This window comes from Lemur catta, chromosome 3 (assembly GCF_020740605.2).
Source record: "Lemur catta isolate mLemCat1 chromosome 3, mLemCat1.pri, whole genome shotgun sequence".
In the NCBI taxonomy this organism is placed as follows: Eukaryota; Metazoa; Chordata; class Mammalia; order Primates; family Lemuridae; genus Lemur; species Lemur catta.
In genome coordinates this window covers 32,826,319-32,845,949 of record NC_059130.1, presented here as the reverse complement: position 1 = coordinate 32,845,949, position 19,631 = coordinate 32,826,319, and the positions used below count along the sequence as shown (strand labels likewise).

The 19,631-nt window shown below is 39.5% G+C and overlaps 1 protein-coding gene across 1 annotated transcript; it reads left to right on the top strand.

The window, feature by feature from the left end:
• Positions 1-16,655: 16,655 nt before the first annotated feature.
• LOC123634651 (C-reactive protein) lies at positions 16,656-18,901 on the top strand. The gene is made up of 2 exons (XM_045546388.1): positions 16,656-16,867; positions 17,105-18,901. The coding sequence occupies exons 1-2, from the start codon at positions 16,804-16,806 to the stop codon at positions 17,716-17,718; spliced, it is 678 nt and encodes a 225-aa protein (XP_045402344.1). The 5' UTR covers positions 16,656-16,803; the 3' UTR covers positions 17,719-18,901.
• Positions 18,902-19,631: the final 730 nt, after the last annotated feature.

Here is a 19,631-nt window from a genome sequence, read left to right as displayed (position 1 = left end):
TCCACTGGTCTGTGTCCCTTCCCTTGTGCCAATACCAGGCAGTTTTAAGAACCACAGCCTTGTAGTATAGTTTGAAGTCTGGCAAATCAATACCTCCCATTTTGTTTCTATTGCTTAAAATTGCTTTTGCTATAGGGGATCTTCTCTGATTCCATACAAAGTGTATAATTATTTTTTCTAAGTCTGTGAAAAATGATGTTGGTAATTTAATAGGAATTGCATTGAATCTATAGATTACTTTGGGTAGTATAGTCATTTTAACAATGTTGATTCTTCCAATCCACAAGCACGGTATGGTTTTCCACCTATTTATGTGTTCTGCAATTTCCTTCCTTAGTGTTTCATAGTTCTCTCTATAGAGGTCCTTTACCTCTTTAGTTAAATATATTCCTAGATATTTTATTTTCTTTGTTGCTGTTTTGAAGGGTATTGAGTCTTTAATTTGGTTCTCCAATTGAATGTTATTGACATATATGAATGCCTCTGATTTGTGTGTATTAATTTTGTAACCTGAGACTTTACTGAACTCATTAATTAATTCCAGGAGTCTCCTGGTTGAGTCCTTGGGGTTTTCCAGATACAGCATCATATCATCAGTGAAGAGTGAGAGTTTGATCTCTTCTGTCCCTATTTGGACACCCTTGATTCTGCTCTCTTGCCTGATAGCTCTCACAAGGACTTCCAATACTATGTTGAAAAGTAATAGGGACAGTGGGCAGCCTTGTCTTGTTCCAGTTCTGAGTGGGAATGTTTTCAGTTTTTCCCCGTTCAGTATGATGTTGGCTGTGGGTTTGATTTAAACCTTAAATGGGAAACAATTAGAATTCTAGAAGAAAATGTAGGAAAGACTCTTACAGACATTGGTCTAGGCAAAGAATTTATGAAGAAAACCCCTAAGGCAATCACAGCAACAACAAAAATAAACGAATGGGACCTGATCAAATTAAAAAGCTTCTGCAGAGCCAAAGAAACAGTCACGAAAATAAACAGACAGCCTACAGAATGGGAAAAAATTTTCGCATACTACACATCAGATAAAAGACTGATAACAAGAATCTATTTAGAACTCAGGAAAATCAGCAAGAAAAAATCAAACAATCCTATCAAAAAGTGAGCAAATGACATGAATAGAAATTTTTCAAAAGAAGATATAAGAATGGCTAACAAACATATGAAAAAAATGCTCAACATCCCTAATCATCAGGGAAATGCAAATCAAAACCACAATGAGATACCACTTAACTCCGGTGAGAATGGCCTTTATCAAAAAATCCCAAAACAACACATGTTGGCGTGGATGCGGAGAGACAGGAGCACTGATACACTACTGGTGGGACTGCAAACTAGTGCAACCCCTGTGGAAAGCATTATGGAGATACCTTAAACAGATTCTAGTAGACCTACCATTCGATCCAGCAATCCCATTATTGGGCATATATCCAGAAGAACAAAAGTCATTCTATAACAAAGACACCTGTACCCGAATGTTTATAGCAGCAGAATTCACAATTACAAAGATGTGGAAACAACCCAAACGCCCATCAATCCACGAATGGATTAATAAACTGTGGTATATGTATACCATGAAGTATTACTCAGCTATAAGAAATAACGATGATACAACATCTCTTTGGTTCTCCTGGAGAGAGTTGGAACCCATTATATTAAGTGAAGTATCCCAAGAATGGAAAAACAAGCATCACATGTACTCACCAGAAAATTGGTTTCCCTGATCATCACCTAAATGCACATCGGGGAAGGATACCAACTGGGTATCAGACTGAGATGGGGGGGTGGGGGGGGGAGGGGATGGATGCATGCCTGCATGATGAGTGCATTGCGCACCATCTGGGGAATGGTCATGCTTAAAGGTGTGACTCGAGGAGGTGGGGGGAGGAGGGGATGGAGGTATGACTGCATGGTGTATGCCAGGCGCACTTTCTGGAGAGTGGACGCGCCTGGGGCTCTGACTCAGGGGGATGGGCGGGACACGGACAATGTATGTAACCTGAGGTTTTGTACCCCCATGAAGAGCTGAAATAAAAAAAAAATTAAGTATTTCAATATGGTGACAACTGGGCATTAAAGCCAGCATGGGCCCTTCTAAGCATGAGGCCCTTCTAAGAGCAGAGCCCCTGTGTGTGACTGTACAGCTCACACAGCCATGAAGTTGGCCGGGGAGACAATTTTGTTCATTGAGACCCTTATGTCCTATTCCTAGTAAAAGCCAAATCAGTGTGAATAAAAGTTTTTAAATTTTAAAAAATAATATCACCAAGGTACAGTTTTTTTCTCTATAAATGTAGACTCAATTTATTAACTGGGAATGATTGAAAATGTATGTGGATTTTCCTATCTGTAAGGCATACCTTAACTACTATAATTTTACCATCATCTGGTGAGCAATTTCTCAGTGCCTCAGTTTCCTCATTGATATAATGGAGATGATGTTGTACCTACCATGAGTTGTGAGGATTAATTAGGTTAATATGAGAATGAACTTAGAACAATGTCTGCCATTATAGTTAGTGCTACAGGCTTGTTTACTATTATCATTATTAACATCATTACTGTAATTATTTGGTCATTTCATTCACTATACAAACTACAATAATGTTGGAATAGGGAACGTATTTAATTGCAGTGACAGATTTGGCATACAAAATCTTTTTATGTATCAACAGTGCACCAGGTATTATAACCTTTTCTATATTTGTGTAAAATTTTATACTTTTCACTGGGAAAATAGTGAAACAAATGAGCTAATTTTTATGAGGCTCTCCAAGCCAACCCTGGTAATTGAATTTAAGTGTTAGGCTTACTGATAATTTTACTAGTGTGCTTAGCTTTCCTTACAAATAATTCATTGATTTAATTTTAGAGTCTGAATGTTCTGTAAATAAATGACTGCACATTACATCAGAGCTTTTTCTCATACTATTGTTTGACAATGTTTTGTGTGAGGAACACAAAGCAGAATGGTTATTGTTGGAAAGAATAACATGTTCTATGTAAGATTCATTATGTTTAATATTGCTGTTTTACTTTCAATTCTACTTTGGTAGTCCTTGGAACTTTGGTTAAAAACTTCCATTATATTTTCATTAGAAATTGACTCTTTTATAAAAACCCCAAACTTCTGCTTTATTGTATCCAAGGGAGTTCTCACATCTGCTTTCTTCAACACCCTGATTGGAATCTTAGCCACAGACTGGCAAATTAAAAAAATTTAACGTGATATATAATGCCAATCCCTTTTATTAGAAAGTGATACTGAAATTCAAAACTGAAATCAATTTGTGTGACAAACATCCGTATTAGTGTGCTAGGGCTGCTGTAACCAAGTACTACAAACTGGGTGGCTTAAAACAACAGACATTGATTGTCTCCCTGTTCTGGAAGCCAGAAATCTGAAATCAAGGAGTGGGCAGGCCATGCTCCCTCTGAAACCTGTAGGGGAATCCTTCCTTGCCTCTTTATAGCTTTTGATGTTTTGCTGGCAATCTTTGGCATGCATTGGTTTACAACTGCATCATTCTAGTCACTGCCTTGTTGTCACGTGGTGTTCTCCCCGTGTGTCTCTGTGTCTTCAGACAGCCGCCTTCTTGTGAGGACATCAGTCTGATTGGACTGGGGCCCACCCTACTTCAGTATGATTCCATCTTAACTAATTACATCTGTAATAACTCTATTTCCAAATATGCTCACATTCTGAGGTAATGGAGGTTAGAACTTCAATGTATATATTTGACAGGCAAATAATTCAACCCATTAAAACTCCCAATTCAAAATTTTTGTATTAAAAGTTGAATTTTACTATGGAGCTTTAATAATATTAAATTATTTGTAAATATACAAAATACTTTCCTTGATGAATAATTAATTTTATATTTTCAAGGAATATCTCTTACTACTTAGATTTGTGCTTCTGAAGACTATTATAAAAATCACTAAGGAATAAATTATAGGAAGAATCTTGTGGTATAGATTACTAAAGTCAGCAAGGTCCAAATTAAAATAGTGTGGATGAATGTGATTATTGATTTTCATAACAAATTGTAAAAATAAGATAACATATGGATTGTATTCTTTCTTGTTATGTAATTTGTGATAATCCAATACAATGTGAGGCTAAAGTCCTATGCAGCAATAAATACCATCAAAGTCATGGTATTTCATCTGAAAATGTGTGTGAACACATGTACCTAGCTCTGGAGTTTGGCTTTTGGGGATGAGTAAATCAGAATCATGTATTAATATCAGAAATCATTCTATTAACTTTATACATTGTGATTAAACTTTATACATTAGAAGAGAAAGGCATATACTCTAAAAACTAATCAGTCTGAAGGAGTGTGCTTTTCTTTTGTAGAGCAGGAGAAGAATTATCATGAAACAGTAGATAAGGATGGACAGCTTCTGAGATGGCTTAAGAACAGATGTGTGCTCAGATGGTTCAGTTCCAGGAAAGAGTCACATGGAATCCAAGGATCTAGGAAAAGATTTCTTTGGAAATTCTTTGTCCTTCCAAATATCATTTAGTCTCTGCTTGGCTAAAGCTGTATCACATATGGAAACTTAGCATTAGAAGATCTGGGAAATGTAGATTTTAACTTTCTAGATATAATATATTAGGAAGGCAATCTAGAAGGCAATGTGAGTATTGAGTGAACCAAACTAGTTGGCAGAATTTGCCACCATGGACTTCCATAGAATTTACTAGCACAGTTGCCTTGCACTTAATGCTGAACAGACTCAACACTAAGTCTGTGGTGTGTATCTGATATTCAACACTGTGATTCTTACCGGCAGGTGACCATCCTCAGTTCTTGGAGTTTGGAGACAAAGAATTGGAACCAAATATCAAAGCAGTAAAGCAAAGTGAAAGAAGTTTATTAAGCAAGTACACCTACAGCCATGGAGACAGGCTGCCAAGGAAGATTAGCAAGTGATAATACACTTCAGAAGTGGGTAGGAGCAAGCATACTTCCCAGCAGACAGTGGCACTAGGGTCTCTGTGTCATCCCTTTTTCTCTTGTTTGGCCTCTCCTCCTTTGTGACATTGTCTCTTCTTTTTTTTTCTTGACCAATGGGGACATTGTCTCCTTCCTGATGTCAGGTGGGAGTATTTTTCACCTTATATGGTTAGACCTGGATGTGTTGTGGTATCCAAAGAGGGACTGTAATGTATGATGTGCCCTGTGCATCCCATTTGTTTATGTTGCTTGCTTTAGTCTTTTCTCTGCTCATGTCTCACTTTTCTTACGCTAACATTCCGTGACACTTATGGCTAGGCTACCCTTATCTTGCGGTGTGTTTCCTAACTCAGTGTCCTATGTGTTTACACTGCCCATTCCCTACTTCCTCTGCTCATGTCTTACTTTCCTACCTCTGCTAACACGATTTATACATCTCCTGGAAATTGGAGCAGCTTGTGCATAGGTATGTAGTCTAAGCCTTCCTTCCCGTGAAAGGAGGTAAGATGACTCTTGAGCCCAATAGCCAGACATGATGAAATGACCTTATTGGTAAGAAAAGGCTAAACCATAAAACCAGTAAAGAATGATGCCTGCAGAGGACCAGGAAAGAAGAATACAGACAACTCTGCAACTTCTTACATTAGTTATTTTTATTTCCTTATGCTGATTTCACTGGAGTTTATTGTAGAAACTAAAACCAAAAGCAAAATCTAAAATGAAAAAGTCTATGAATTTACTTGGAGGAGCAATGGCAAATAAGTGGAGTGGACTGATGAGATACAGTGATTCTGTAGCTAATCGAGTGAGAAGCCCGAGAGACAGTGAAGGTCTTTGAAGAAGGGAGAGAAAGGCTGAATCCACCAGTCTGGAAGAGGAATGTAAAGGCTACTGGGCACTTAAGTCCTCAATTATAAATGAAGAGCATTGGGAAGGGTGGGGGCACAGCAAGGGGGGCTTTTCTGTCTGCTGTTTGCTGGTGAGCACCCTGAGCAGACCCCGTCATCACTGTTCTGGTTGGTCTCCTGATCCCTACTGTAGTGAATGGATTTTGGGTATTTTTCTTAGCCTTCTTCTCACAGTAACAGAGCCTCTACTCCACATCCAGCAATGGTTTCTAGCAGCAGTGTTTCTATTATGTGCTCCTAAATCTTCGACTACAGTTGGTTAGATCAGTGGTGATCTCTTAACCTAATCTGGACTAGATGGATTATTCCTCTATTTATGATTTTGAATTAAGACTGAGAGGTTTTCTTTCAGTTTGAGCAGAGTTGAAAGAAGGAGAGAGACAATTTCTTGGATTCCTGGTTCTTGTTTCTCATAAGCAATATCCTTTCAGTGAGTCCTTTCAGATTTACACTATCTGCTACTCAAAAAATCTTTTTATTTCTTTTTTATTTCAACATATTATGAGGGTACAAATGTTTAGGTTATGTATATTGCCCTTGTCCCACCCAAGTCAGAGCTTCAAGCGTGTCCATCCCGCAGATGGTGTGCACTACACTCATTATGTGTATATACCCATCTCCTTCTTCCCTCTCCCATCTTTACTGAAGACCCCTACATCATGTTCTACCATGGTATTCTACCATTAAGAAATTTACAGTAGCCAGGCCTGGTGGCTCACACCTGTAGTCCTAGCTACTTAGGAGACTAAGGTGGGAGGATCACTTGAGCCCAGAAATTTGATGTTGCAGTGAGTTATGATCATGTGGTCATGCCACTGCACTCCAGCCTGGATAAGAGAGAGAGATTGAGAGAGAGAGAGAGAGAGAGAGAGAGAGAGAGAGAGGGCTTACATTAGCAGGTTTTAGGGAAAAGCTGTTTGTTGTAGATTTCCAGAAGTCTACCTCTTTTTCTAAGTGAAAATCTGGCATAAGTTTTTTGCCCACTCTTGAAGACAGAAAAATATAAATGATCTCATAAGATCTGAAATCTTTCTGTGAAAATTTCTCAATGCCAGCATTTCTGCTATAACACAACATGTCATGAAGTCACCTCCTATTTTTCAAAATCATGTAAAAGTAACAGGGAAAATATGGTTTGGAGTGTACCATTCAAAATTTATGCAATGGTGTCACTGGAGCAATTTCAAAAACACTGAGGATCTTAATAAAACTATTATCAGGAATAAATTAAGACACACCACACCAAATAATTGGACTTTACCTTAAAAAAGAGCAGGTAAGTCTCACTTGATAGAAAAGGGTATAAGGAAAGATTGAATGATGGAGACAAAAGGCCAGATGTACCAAGATCACAGGGGACAGCACAGTAATTACCTTTGAGATGGAGCACACGGCCAGATGCTCTGAGAGGGAGAGTATTTGGTTTTGTGTTCCTCCAGTTTGCTGTATTCCCCAGCGTTAGTGTATTTTGTGATTGCTGCTGACACTTGGTGGTGGAAAATAGCAGCAAGTGGCCAAGAAAAGCAAAGATACAATGTCTGTATGGAACCGTCATCATCCCCCACTCACCAATCATAAATGAATTGCCTTATGTTACACAAAAACAAGTGCTGTAGCCAAATAGAGTATACTAATAACCAACAAACAATGGTGGTGGCATTAGAATCTCTGTATGCAAGGGGCTTAGGAGTGGCAGTCTGGTTGGATGGAGGTAGTAGGGGTCTTATCCATCTTTCTTTGTAAATTTTTTTTTTTTAAGAGACAGTCTCATTCTGTTGCCCAGGCTGGAGTGCAAGGTGTGATCATAGTTCACTGCAGCCTCGAGCCCCCTGGGCTCAAGTAATCCACCTCAGCCTCTTAAGTAGCTGGGACTCCCCACCATGCTAAGCTAATTTTTTTTATTTTCAGTAGAGACAAGTTCTCCCTATGTTGACCAGGCTGCTATTGAGCTCCTGGCCTCAAGTGATCCTCTCGCTTCAGCCTCCCACAGTGCTGGGATTACAGGTGTGAGCCTTATCTTGAAGCTACATTTGAATAACAAGCTCATTTTATTTGTTTTTTATTTACTGTTTACTTAAATTGAGTCATCCCATCCAAAATTGGCTCTGGCTTTTGATAATTACATAGGAAAATGATGTGGCAGAAAGCAGTGCTGCTCCAGAGAGTTCCCTTCACCCAACTTCCCCTGATAGCAACATCTTACATCACCATGGAACATTTGTTAAACTGAAGAAATGGCATTGGTACATTGCTATGAACTAAACTCTAGTCCTTGTTTTCAGTTTGCTAATTTTTTTACACTAATGTCCTTTTCCTGCTCAAGGATTCAATTGACATTACATTTAGTCATCATGTCTCCTTAGTCTCCTGTGGTCCATGACAGTTTCTTAGTCTTTCCTTCTTTTTCACAACCTTGACAATTTTGAGGAGTACTGGTTGGGTGTTTTGTAGAAAGTCCCTCAATTTGGGTTTGTCTAATATTTCTCTCCTTATTAGACTGGTTGTGGGTGTTTCGGATGAATTACCTATTGTTTTTAATACATATAAACACAGTTAGACAAATATTAATAGATATTTATGTATGCTATATAATATTGTTTTGAATTTTAAAAGCTGAGTATGAGATACCACTTAATAGCTTTTTATAACTTTCCTTTTTATTCAATATTATTTTTGAGATCTATCCTTTTTGAAATATTTTTTTTGACTATAATATGATGTATGCATTCCTGAAAATCCTCATGTTCTGCATAATTGTGCACTAAAAATAACAGGGCTTGTGGGATAATTAGACCCGTAGATAATTAGGGACAGACCACTCAAAACTTATGCATTAGCACAACAGAGGACTAACACGAACAGTGACAATCTCAGTGAAATCATTAGCATAGGGGAAAGCTTCTCAGGCACTTTGACCAACCTCACAATTAGTCACACTTTTGCAGCCTTCAGCCCAGGGCTTGCACAGCCTCTTTTGAGATGTGTGTCTTTGAGGGCAATCAGTTGCAATAGAGGCTGGTTTCATCAAAATTTAAAACCTGATGATGAGTGCAACTTTAGTCATCAATAAAAAAAAATGTTTAACGCAGATAGAAATGTCTTGGCAGCTTCTTCATCAGCATTTGCAGCAGCACAATATAGCTTAGCACTGGAATGCACAGCAACTTTTGAAGCCACCAAACCATCTACTGTGTGCACTTCCACTTAGGTAGAATTTTCAGCCTTTTCATTAAGATCTTCATATATTACTAAAGGTTTTTTTTAATTGTGAGAAAGTGTGGGCTTTATTGCTTCGCTACATTAACCTGTGATGGGAGATGGCATATGAATGAATATAACATCTATATTTTACTGACATTATTCTTTTATGTAAATATCTTATTTACATATTTTAATCTATATTTTAATATGGTCTAATTTGCATCTAGACACTTGTATTTGCTGCAGAGCAGGATGTATACATATTTTTTTCATTCCTTTCAACTGTGGTACACCATTCCTTCATATGAACAAGCATTTCCCGACTGATGGACATTTGGATTCCTTTTTTCCCCCCCCAATAACAAGGAATGCTGTAAAGAATTTCCTTGTATGTGTCTCTGAGGGTTTTTTTTTCATAGGTTATATTCCTAGAAGTAGAATTACTGGATTGTAGGGTATGAAGATATTTAATAGAATGTATACATTAATTTGGGAAATATTAATACCATCATGCTATTGGCTCACTCAATAGATGTGGTTTAGCTCTCCATTTATTCATTTTTATGTCCTTTAATAATATTTTATAATTTTTTATAAAAGTGCTGCACATTTCTGTTAGACTTACTTTTAGGCACTCTATAGATTTTATTGATATTATAACTGGGATTTTTTTTACATGTTTTATTTTCTAGTTGATTTCTGCTATAACAAAAAGATATTTTAATGTGTTTTATGGTTATATCAACACAAAAGGTGAATTTCTATTGATTCTAATAGTTTATGTGTAGGTTTTCTAGAATTTTAATATAGAAAATCATATATTAAATCATTCTATATGTTTCTTTTCTGATCATCGGACCACTTTTTTTCTTGTCTTACTGCATTGGATTAGACAGTGCAGAGGACTGAGAGTAATACCTTACTTTAAAGAAAAGTTTCTAAAATTTAATTTTTAAGCATGGTATTTGCTATAGGTTTTTAGCAGAAACTCTTTTTGGTTTTAATTTAGTAAGGATAGATAAGTGATTAATTAAACAATTTTTTTTTGTTCTCTATTACAATGATCTTATGATGTTGCTATTTAAGTCTGTGAAGGTGGTACGCGTTACATTGGTAGGTTTTCCTAATTTCAAACTATCCCTGCATTTCTGAGGAAACCCTCAATTGCAAGGCTTAGACACCTACCCTCAGTCATGTCAGGGGATGGCTGGCCTGCCTCTTACCATGAATCCTTATGTGTCTCATCTTTCCTAACCTTGCTGAGTCATTTGGCTACAACTGCAAGGTTTGGACCTCAGCCCTCTACAGCACCAGGGAAAGGCTGATGGCCACCCTTGCCATGAATGCTAAGTTGTCAGGCCATATTGCTATTGTATCCTGGATTCTGATCACACCAGGGGAGAATCTAGTACTTCTTTAAGCTTGCAGCCTCATAGCTCAAGGGTAGTGGTTCTTCTACCAGAGTCTGATGTTCTGTCCTGCCAGATCTCTGAGCACTGCCTTAGACGTGTTGGTTTATGGGGGCCTCACACAGCTCCTACTGTGACTATCCCTAGTAACTGCTGCTCCCATAGGTTTGTGAGTGCTGCCATTTGCTTTTGTTTGCTTAACAGCTCTACTTTGTCGTGATGCTTTAAAATTTTTTATATATAGCTTGATTTGATTTGCTTATACTTAAAATCCTGTAGGATTTTTGCATCTGTGTTTATAGATGAGGATGATTACTCACTTTCATTTCTTGTATTATCTTTGTTTGGTTTTTGTGTTAACTTGTTATTGGATTCTTTAAAATCAGTAGGGTAGCTTTATCTCTTTTTCTCTTTTTTAATTTGTTTTTTAAAGGTCAGAATATTACAGGATACAATGTGACCAAAGTGTCTGTATCCTGTTAGGTGTGAATTTATCCATCCCCTCTTCTCCCCTCCCACCTGCCAGAACCCCGATGAATGTTACTTCCGTATGCGCATATAAGTGTTGATAGAGTAGTACCAATTTAACGGTGAGTACATGTGGTGTTTGTGTTTCCATTCTTGTGATATTTCACTTAGAAGAATGGGCTGCAGTTACATCCAGGATAATACAAGAGGTATTAGCTCACCATTTTTTTTATGGTTGAGTAGTACTCCATGGTGTATATCTATATCTATCTATCTATCTATCTATCTATCTATCTATACCACATTTTATTAATCCATTCATGTATTGATGGGCACTTGGGTTGTTTCCATATCTTTGCAATTGTGAATTGTGCTGCTGTAAACATTTGAGTGCAGATATCTTTTTTATAGAAGGTCTTTATCTTTTTCTTGGTAGTTTCCTAATGTCCATTGATTCTTATTCTTTTCTAGGATATAAATACATATTACCTGGATATTTTTCCAAATTTTCTCCTTATCCTAATTATTAAACTGCTTATCATTGTTTAGACATGGATCTTTTTTATATACCCTGCTTTGTACTTTGTGGCCCTTTTGATCTGACTTCTTTTGTCATCTACTCTAAGACATTTTTCTATTATTTATTTGATTATTTTCTTACCTCCAATCTTAACATTTTATTTCTCTGAAATCCTTGTTTTGAGTATTATAGTTTTGATTCCCAAGATTCTTGTCTTTATTTATTTTTGTCTATGCTTTATATACTCTGAATATGTTAATTATAACTTCTCAACAAAAACAACTTCTCTATTCACTGTTAAATTCTGTTTCCTAAGATGGATGTCTCTATATTTGTTGAGTGGGGTGTCCCTTTTTATTGCATTAATTATTCAGTCTGTGAATGCTGTTACTGTTTTCTGTAGCTTATCTCCATGGATTATGAGGAATGAACAGGAAGTACTTGGCAGAGTATACCAGTAACTTATCTTCTGGATGTGGGTTTCCTGCTGGGTGTCTTCAGTCTCCTGGGGCAAGGCAATGTCCTACCTGTCAGGCCAAAAGACTGTTAACTGCTTCAGGCTGAGAGCAAAGACCTCAGCTGCTTAATACTTGGTTAAGAGGGCGAGGGATGGTAGTAGTGATTCCTTAATCAATCTCTCCACTACTTTGTATTCTACCACTTGTCTCCATCATCCTTTACTTGGGAGCACCCCCAGAAACACTTCCAATTTTCAAAGAAGCCCTTCCTCTGCATATATTTTGGATTATAGTTTCTTCTATTGATGTAATTTGTCTGCTTTCTGTCTTTCAGAGATTCCTCACATTTCTTTCTGCTGACAGAACTCTTTCTTATGGTACTACACTGATTTACTTTTTTAAAAAATATATTTTTTTGTCATTTATAGGAATTGAGGTGGGAAGATGATATTGGCATTTGTGCTTAGTCCACCATTGACTAAATTTGTCTTCTATGCTTTTTTTTGGGGGGGGGGACAGGGTCTCACTCTGTTGCCTGGGCAGAGTACAGTGGCATCATCATAGCTCACTGCAACCTCAAACTCCTGGGCTCAAGCGATTCTCCTGCCTCAGCCTCCTGAGTAGTTGGGACTACAGGCACACACCACCACACCTGGCTAATTGTCTATGCTTTTTTTCCCTACCATTCTTTCCTTCATTTGGCTATTCCTTCATCTACTTACCCCGAAACACTTCTGAGCAGCAACTCCATGCCAGGCTTTGCAATGGGCTGGTTTTCAAGAAGGTATGCTATTGCCCACAAATAAAATGGTCTGAATTTTCTCTTATTTTTCCCAACAAAGATGATGATGTTGTATTTGCATCAATCTATGTGAACAATTTTTCTTGACCTTGGATCATCTTTCCCAGATGCCCAGCCAAGGTTAGAGTTGTATTATTTGACCATGATATACGCAAAACCAACTGATCCATGTACTAACTGTCTTGGCCTCATTCACGCAGTGTTTGACATAACAGTACTAGCTACATAACTGTGAACACTGCTCTCTATAGCTCCATGTTTGATCAGTTTTCTATTCCTATTAATATTTTACTACTGACATGCCTCTTACATCTACCCCCTGCCCTGCATTCCTACTGCTTCTACCCTAGTTTCAACCCCTATTATCTTTAGCATAACTTGTTTAGTTAACTGGCTTAGTGCCTGATCCCTAGAAAATGCTCCTAAGATTTATTTTGGTTGAATCAATGAACCTACTAAGTGGTCTCCCAATTTATGATCTCTCTGACTCCAATACATCCTTCATATTGCTGCCAATAAAATTTCTAAAACACAGATCTGCCTTTATTATTTCCTTGTTCAAGAAAGCTTCAGTCTCTCGCTTGCTTAATGTGAAAGACCTTAGGCCCAATTTTTCTATAGATTATTTTATGAAGAAGTTTATATAAATATTGACAACAGATTCAGACAGTAATACTTTACAAGTGCAAATGTAACTATTTCTCTGGTAAAGCAGAACAGCAATTCTAGTAGTGACTGGGGAATAGGAAATATCAAGAAGAGCTACACTAATGAATTAGCTAGTGTAGAGGGTTCATAAAAGAATGAATTGGGCATCTACCCAAAGGAACAAAAGTCATTCTATAAAAAAGACACCCGTACCTGAATGTTTATAGCAGCACAATTCACAATTGCAAAGATATGGAAACAACCCAAATGCCCATCAATTCATGAGTGGATTAGTAAATTGTGGTATATGTATACCATGGAGTATTACTCAGCTGTAAGAAATAACAGTGATATAGACTCCCTTTTGTTCTCCTGGAGAGAGTTGGAACCCATTCTATTAAGTGAAGTATCCCAAGAATGGAAAAGCAAACACCACATGTACTCACCAGCAAATTGGTTTCCCTGATCATCACCTAAGTGCACATTTGGGAATAACACCAATTGGGTATTGGACTGAGATGGGGGTGGGTGGAGGGGATGGGTGTATACCTACATGATGAGTGCGTTGCTCACCGTCTGGGGAATGGTCACACTTGAATGTTCTGACTCGGGGGGATGGGGGTGGGGGGAGGGGATGGGGGTACAACTACATGATGAGTGTGATGTGCACTGTATGGGGAATGGACACGCTTGAAGCTCTGACTCGGGGGGATGGGCGGGACATGGGCACTATATATAACCTGAACTTTTGTGCCCCCATAATAAGCTGAAATAAAAAAAAAATAATGAATTGATATAATCTGTGGAGTAAGGATATCTTAGAATTTCATCTTTCAAATTAATAAAATTTTGGACTGAGATGACACCAATTTACTAAAATGGACTATCATGGTTATAGAGATTCAAACAAGCTTTTTGAAGTTTGTGTATGAAATGGTAGAAAAAGAAATTTGGTGGTGACCATTGCTCATATTGTTCTCTTAGTCTTAAACTTTCCCCTTCAATTTTTGTGGTTCAATTTAAATGCTGCCCCTTCCATAAAAACCCAGGCTTCTCTGGGAGGATTCCTGTGGCAAGGATGCTAGTGTGTGTATTATTCCAGGGTAAGTAATGCTCAGTTTGCTCACATAATGTTCAGGACATTGTTAGGAAGGTATTTCTGTTTGTCAAAACTTACTCAAATACAAGTATCATAAAACCAACTGAAATATGTACAATGAGTAAAAAGGCAGTTTATTTACTGTTAGACTTCAGAAGACCCAAGGTGAGGCTGGCATCAGGTGAGACTGGATTCAGAGACTTGAGCAATGTCATCAAGGCTCTATCTCTCAGCTCTGCCTCGGAGTTGAGGATAAAGATTGGTGGGGCTGAGGATCCCTTCTTTTAAGCACAAGGCCGTAAAATTATTTAACTTTTTAAACTGTGTGCAAGCATTCAGGAGGAAGCTATGAGCTGTGTCAAACGCTGCTGAGAAGCTGGATAAGATAAGAATGGAAAATTCATTATTATAACAAGAGAGGTGTTTATGCTGATTTCACTAGAGTGGAGATGAATACCTGAGTTTCATTGATTGAGGAGGGAATAGGAGATGGAAAAATGGAGATTATAAACACACATAGCTCTTTCCCTCCCACTCCCTGCCCGTTCCTTCCTTCCTTCCTTCCTTCCTTCCTTCCTTCCTTCCTTCCTTCCTTCCTTCCTTCCTTCCTTCCTTCCTTCCTTCTCTAAAAGATTAAATATGTTACAGTATGCTTTTTGGGAGGGAATGATCGAGTAGAGATGGAGAAATTAATGATGCAGAAGATAGAGAAGATACCTATAGGAACAAAATTCTTTGAGTGGTCAAGAGGGTCTCGACCACTCAGGGAATTTTGCAGAAGTGCAATGGTCTGCCTTAGACATATACAGGGACAGTCCATCCCTTGTAATAGGAGGGAGACAGAAAGATTGGTATATTTAGTGGTGGGAGGATGTATAAGGATATCAGGTAGGCTCTAATAAAAGAAAGACTGCATTAATAGTGATTCAACAAGAGAGAAGAATATTTCTCCTATAAGTAAATGTCCAGGTAGGCAGTCTAGAGCTGATACTGTGGCTCCATAGTCAATTATCCAGGCTCTATCTATCTTGTTGCCATGCCAACCTCAACATGCATCTCACGCTTGCTGGTCTAAAGGTGAACTGCTCTATTTTTTGCTATCATGACTGAATGCTAGCCAAAGGGAAAGGGAGAAGTAGAAGGGGAAAGCACGTATCTTTTATGTAAAGGGCACAACCTAGAGATTGTCCCTGTTCTGTCATTGGCTAGAATTGGCTAGAATTTAATCACATCATCACTCCTAGCTGTAGGAGAGGCCTGGGAAATTTAGTGTTTGGCTGGGTGACTATGTGCCCAACTAAAAATGTTATCTCTGCTGTATGAGAAGTAGAGTAGGGATAATGAGGAACAGACAGAGTCCTCTGCTACAAAGGATATGGTAGTATGGTAGTTCTTTTCTGATTGCTTTTAGTTTCTCAATGAATAGGTGAGTGCATCAGGTAAGTGAAAGAATGGATGAGATTTGGGGGGTTTGAGGAGCAAGAAGGAGCAAAATAGTCATCTTGAAGAGTGAGTTAGGTAGGGAACTGTACTAAGATTGCCAGGTGTGTGGACGGACTACTTAAATCTTGTGAACAAAGGAAATAGTAGAATCAGATCATCCTGACACTTCCCTGAAGATTTGCATATTCAGAAAATAATCTGCTTGAAGCAACTCTGACATAATGATTCGTTTGTGATCAGGCACACGTTTTGCTGGGCTAGAGAGCTCTTAATAAAGATACTCCATTGGCTAAGAACAATTTGTCCTTGGCTCAGGGAATGTATGTTTGTTTTCCTCATTTCCCAATCTGTAAACGAGTAGCTTCTGAAAGGGGTCATAATGTCCATCTCCAGAAGCTGTCAGCTTTCCTCTGTCACACTCTGTGACTTGGGCTGAAGTAGGTGCTGGAGATGCAGCTATCATGGGCACGCAGATGGCCACTGGTCTAATAAGTTCAGATTTTGCATTATCTCTTCAGGATAAATAGCCAAAGCAGAACCTTGGGAAACTTCTTCATTTTTCCTGTCACAAACAATTGGCGATTCAGTAGCCACAGGAGTTTGTAATAAATAACCCACATTGATTTCTCTGTTCTGGAATGATTTTGCTTCCCTTCCTCCCAGAGCCCTGACACTTGCCTCGAGAGGCAGTGTTGGGAAATCGTTTACAAAGTGGCACAGACTCCCTACTGCTTTGGATATAAATCCAGGCTGGATTGGGTAGTTCTGAGGCAAGGGATTGAGGCCTTCCAACCCCGGAGCTTTCAACCAAAGATATTTCCTCCATGCGGGTGAATTCAGGTCCTGGCAGCATTGGCAGCAGGACGTGACCATGGAGAAGCTGTTGTGGTGTTTCCTGGTCTTGATCAGCTTCTCTGATGTTTTTGGCCAGACAGGTAGGGGCTACCCCAGGTTATGCCAGAGATTTGATCTGAGGAATGGGGGTGGGGCCTAAGATTATACAAACTGAAGTCAGTGGAACATCCAGCATGATGTGTGTGTGTGTGTGTGTGTGTGTGTAACTGGGGAAGGGGTCAGTCTATTTCTTAGTCCCAAACTGTATATGTAAGTGAGGGGCTAGATCTTTGTGATCTTAGAAACTTCTCATCCTTACTTGGTTTTCTATCTCACAGATATGGATAAGAAGGCCTTTGTGTTTCCCACAGAGTCGGATAATTCCTATGTATCCCTGAAAGCACAGTTAAAGAAGCCTCTCAAAGCCTTCACTGTGTGCCTCCATGTCTACACTGAACTATCCAAGACCCGTGGATACAGTATTTTCTCTTATGCTACCAAGAAACAACCTAATGAGATCCTCATATTTTGGTCTAAGGATAGGGGATATACTTTTGGGGTGGGTGGGACTGAAGTATTATTCAAGGTTCCTGAAGTCACTGTAGCTCCAGTACACATTTGTGCGAGCTGGGAGTCCACCTCAGGGATTGCAGAGTTCTGGGTGGATGGGAAGCCCATGGTGAGAAAGAGTCTGAAGAAGGGATTCTCTGTGGGGACAGAGGCAAGCATTGTCCTGGGGCAGGAGCAGGATTCTTTTGGTGGGAGCTTTGAGGCAAACCAGTCTTTGGTGGGAGACATTGGAGATGTGAACATGTGGGACTTCGTGTTGTCACCAGAAGAGATTAACACCATCTATGCTGGTGGGACCTTCAGTCCTAATGTCCTGGACTGGCGGAAGCTGACATATGAAGCATATGGTGAAGTGTTTACCAAGCCCCAGCTGTGGCCCTGAGGCCCGATGGTGGGTTCTGAAGGTGCCTCCTGGGGATTATGCCCCCTGGGCCCCTGGTGCTGGCTCTGGACACACTGCAGGCCTGCTCTGTGAACATAGCCCTTCCTTCCTCGCTCTGCCTTCCTCAGCACCTGAGAATGGAATTTAAGTGTCTGGATTGGGAGTTCATGAACTACATGGGGAAGTTTTGTCCAGGAGAATCAGAATTACAGGTGTTTTTTTTTTTTTTTTCCCTATTTTTGTGTTTTTTAAATTGAATGGATTTTAAAGATAATCCCTTACCCTCACTTAGATGATAAAACTGACACCGAGAAAGAAGTGATTTTTTTTTTTTAAAAAGTCACAAAGCAAGGACATTTCTGAGCTGAGAATGGAGTGCTGGTCTTCAACCTGATTCCCTACCTAGGACCACCCAGAGGGCATTGCCCACATTCACAGGGCTCTTCAGTCTCAGAATTAGGATACTGGTCAGGACCTCTGGATTCAGAGTCCAGAGTGCTCATCATTATGTCGTGGGCACAGGTATCCTGAAATGGGAAACCCAGTACGACTGCAGTCCCTCCACTTCCTCAAAGCATCCTGGAAAGGCAGGCTTTTTGTCCTTGGCAAAATGAGGTATCTAGGTGTAGTTAACTTTGTTACTGCCAAGAGCTCACATAACAATAGTTTTCATTTGCTCTCACTGCTTTCTTAATTTTATAGTTCTTTCAGGAAACTCTTCTCCCACTCTTGGTGAGCCTCATGGGGCTGTGAATTCCTCCTCTATCCCCACCTTCCCAACATACTCAGGCCATGAGAGTGGCTGTGTGACCCATACCATGCTGTCCTATCACAGCAGCCCTCCCCATCTCCCATCTGGAGGTTGTTTTTGGGTGGTTATCTGTTCCCTGAAGGACCAATTATAGTCTTTCCAAGCACTGAGTTATGCCTTTGGGAGGGAGATACTTTCTTGCTGCTGGATTTGCAAGCTGAGAGGATGTGAGGCTGGGACTGCCAGCACCTATCCTGTTCACCACATGGAGAGAGACTGTGAGGACAGCTCCAAGCTGGGAGTGGAAGAGCTGAGGGATTGACAGAGCAATGGAGCCTTGGCTATATTGAGTCTCTCAGTCAGCCTTTCCGGGAACCAAACCTATACCTGGACCTCCAGGTCCATGAGCCAATAAAGCCCTTGTTACTTGCATGAGTTTGAGCTGTTTTCTGATGGTTGCATTAGAGACTGTGACTAACTTGTCTAATGACCTCTGGAACCAAGTCTCTGTGAGTTCAGACTGGCTGCCACTGTCCTGCAACAAAATATCAATAGCACTCCAACTTTTCCTGGAGTCTCCTCCGGGGGTTCCCTCTGACAAGCACAGCCCCTCTTTTGAGCTAGCTGGCCATTCATGTGGGGCCAATTGTGGGGGTTTTAATACTCTCACTCTATCATTATTCCAATTTGAGGAACAAAAACTAAAGATCATTGAGATCCATGAATCTGCTGCCAGGTTCAGTGACTGGAATGCACTGGCTGCAGTCTGCTGGGGTCCTTTGCAGAAACGGACCTCTGAAACGTGGTGGCTGCTGGCTTGCTCCAGAGGCTTTCACCACAGTCGTTCAGTACAAAGTGAGCAATTAAAGTTGCTCCACAGAGGCCACAGCCAGCTATGACACATTTGGCCCCATGTATATCAAGTGGTTACTTTAGGGAAGGCATGTGGTAGACTAGTTAAGCATAGAGGTTCTGGGATCAGACTGCCTAGGTCCAAATCTTGGCTTTACAACTTACTAGCTATGTGACCTTAGGTAACATAACTTCTTTATGTCTCAGTTTTCTTTCCTATAAAATGGGAGAAATAACAGTAATTATTAATAGCTCAAAAGGATGTTGTAAGCATCAAATAAGATCATGCAAATAAGGCACTTAGTACAGT

Bases quoted from the DNA above. Each gene is read 5' to 3' on its own strand.
- LOC123634651 (XM_045546388.1), top strand. From the start codon at position 16,804: ATGGAGAAGCTGTTGTGGTGTTTCCTGGTCTTGATCAGCTTCTCTGAT. The intron at 16,868-17,104 runs GTAGGGGCTACC...TCTATCTCACAG, and splicing joins TGATGTTTTTGGCCAGACAG to ATATGGATAAGAAGGCCTTT.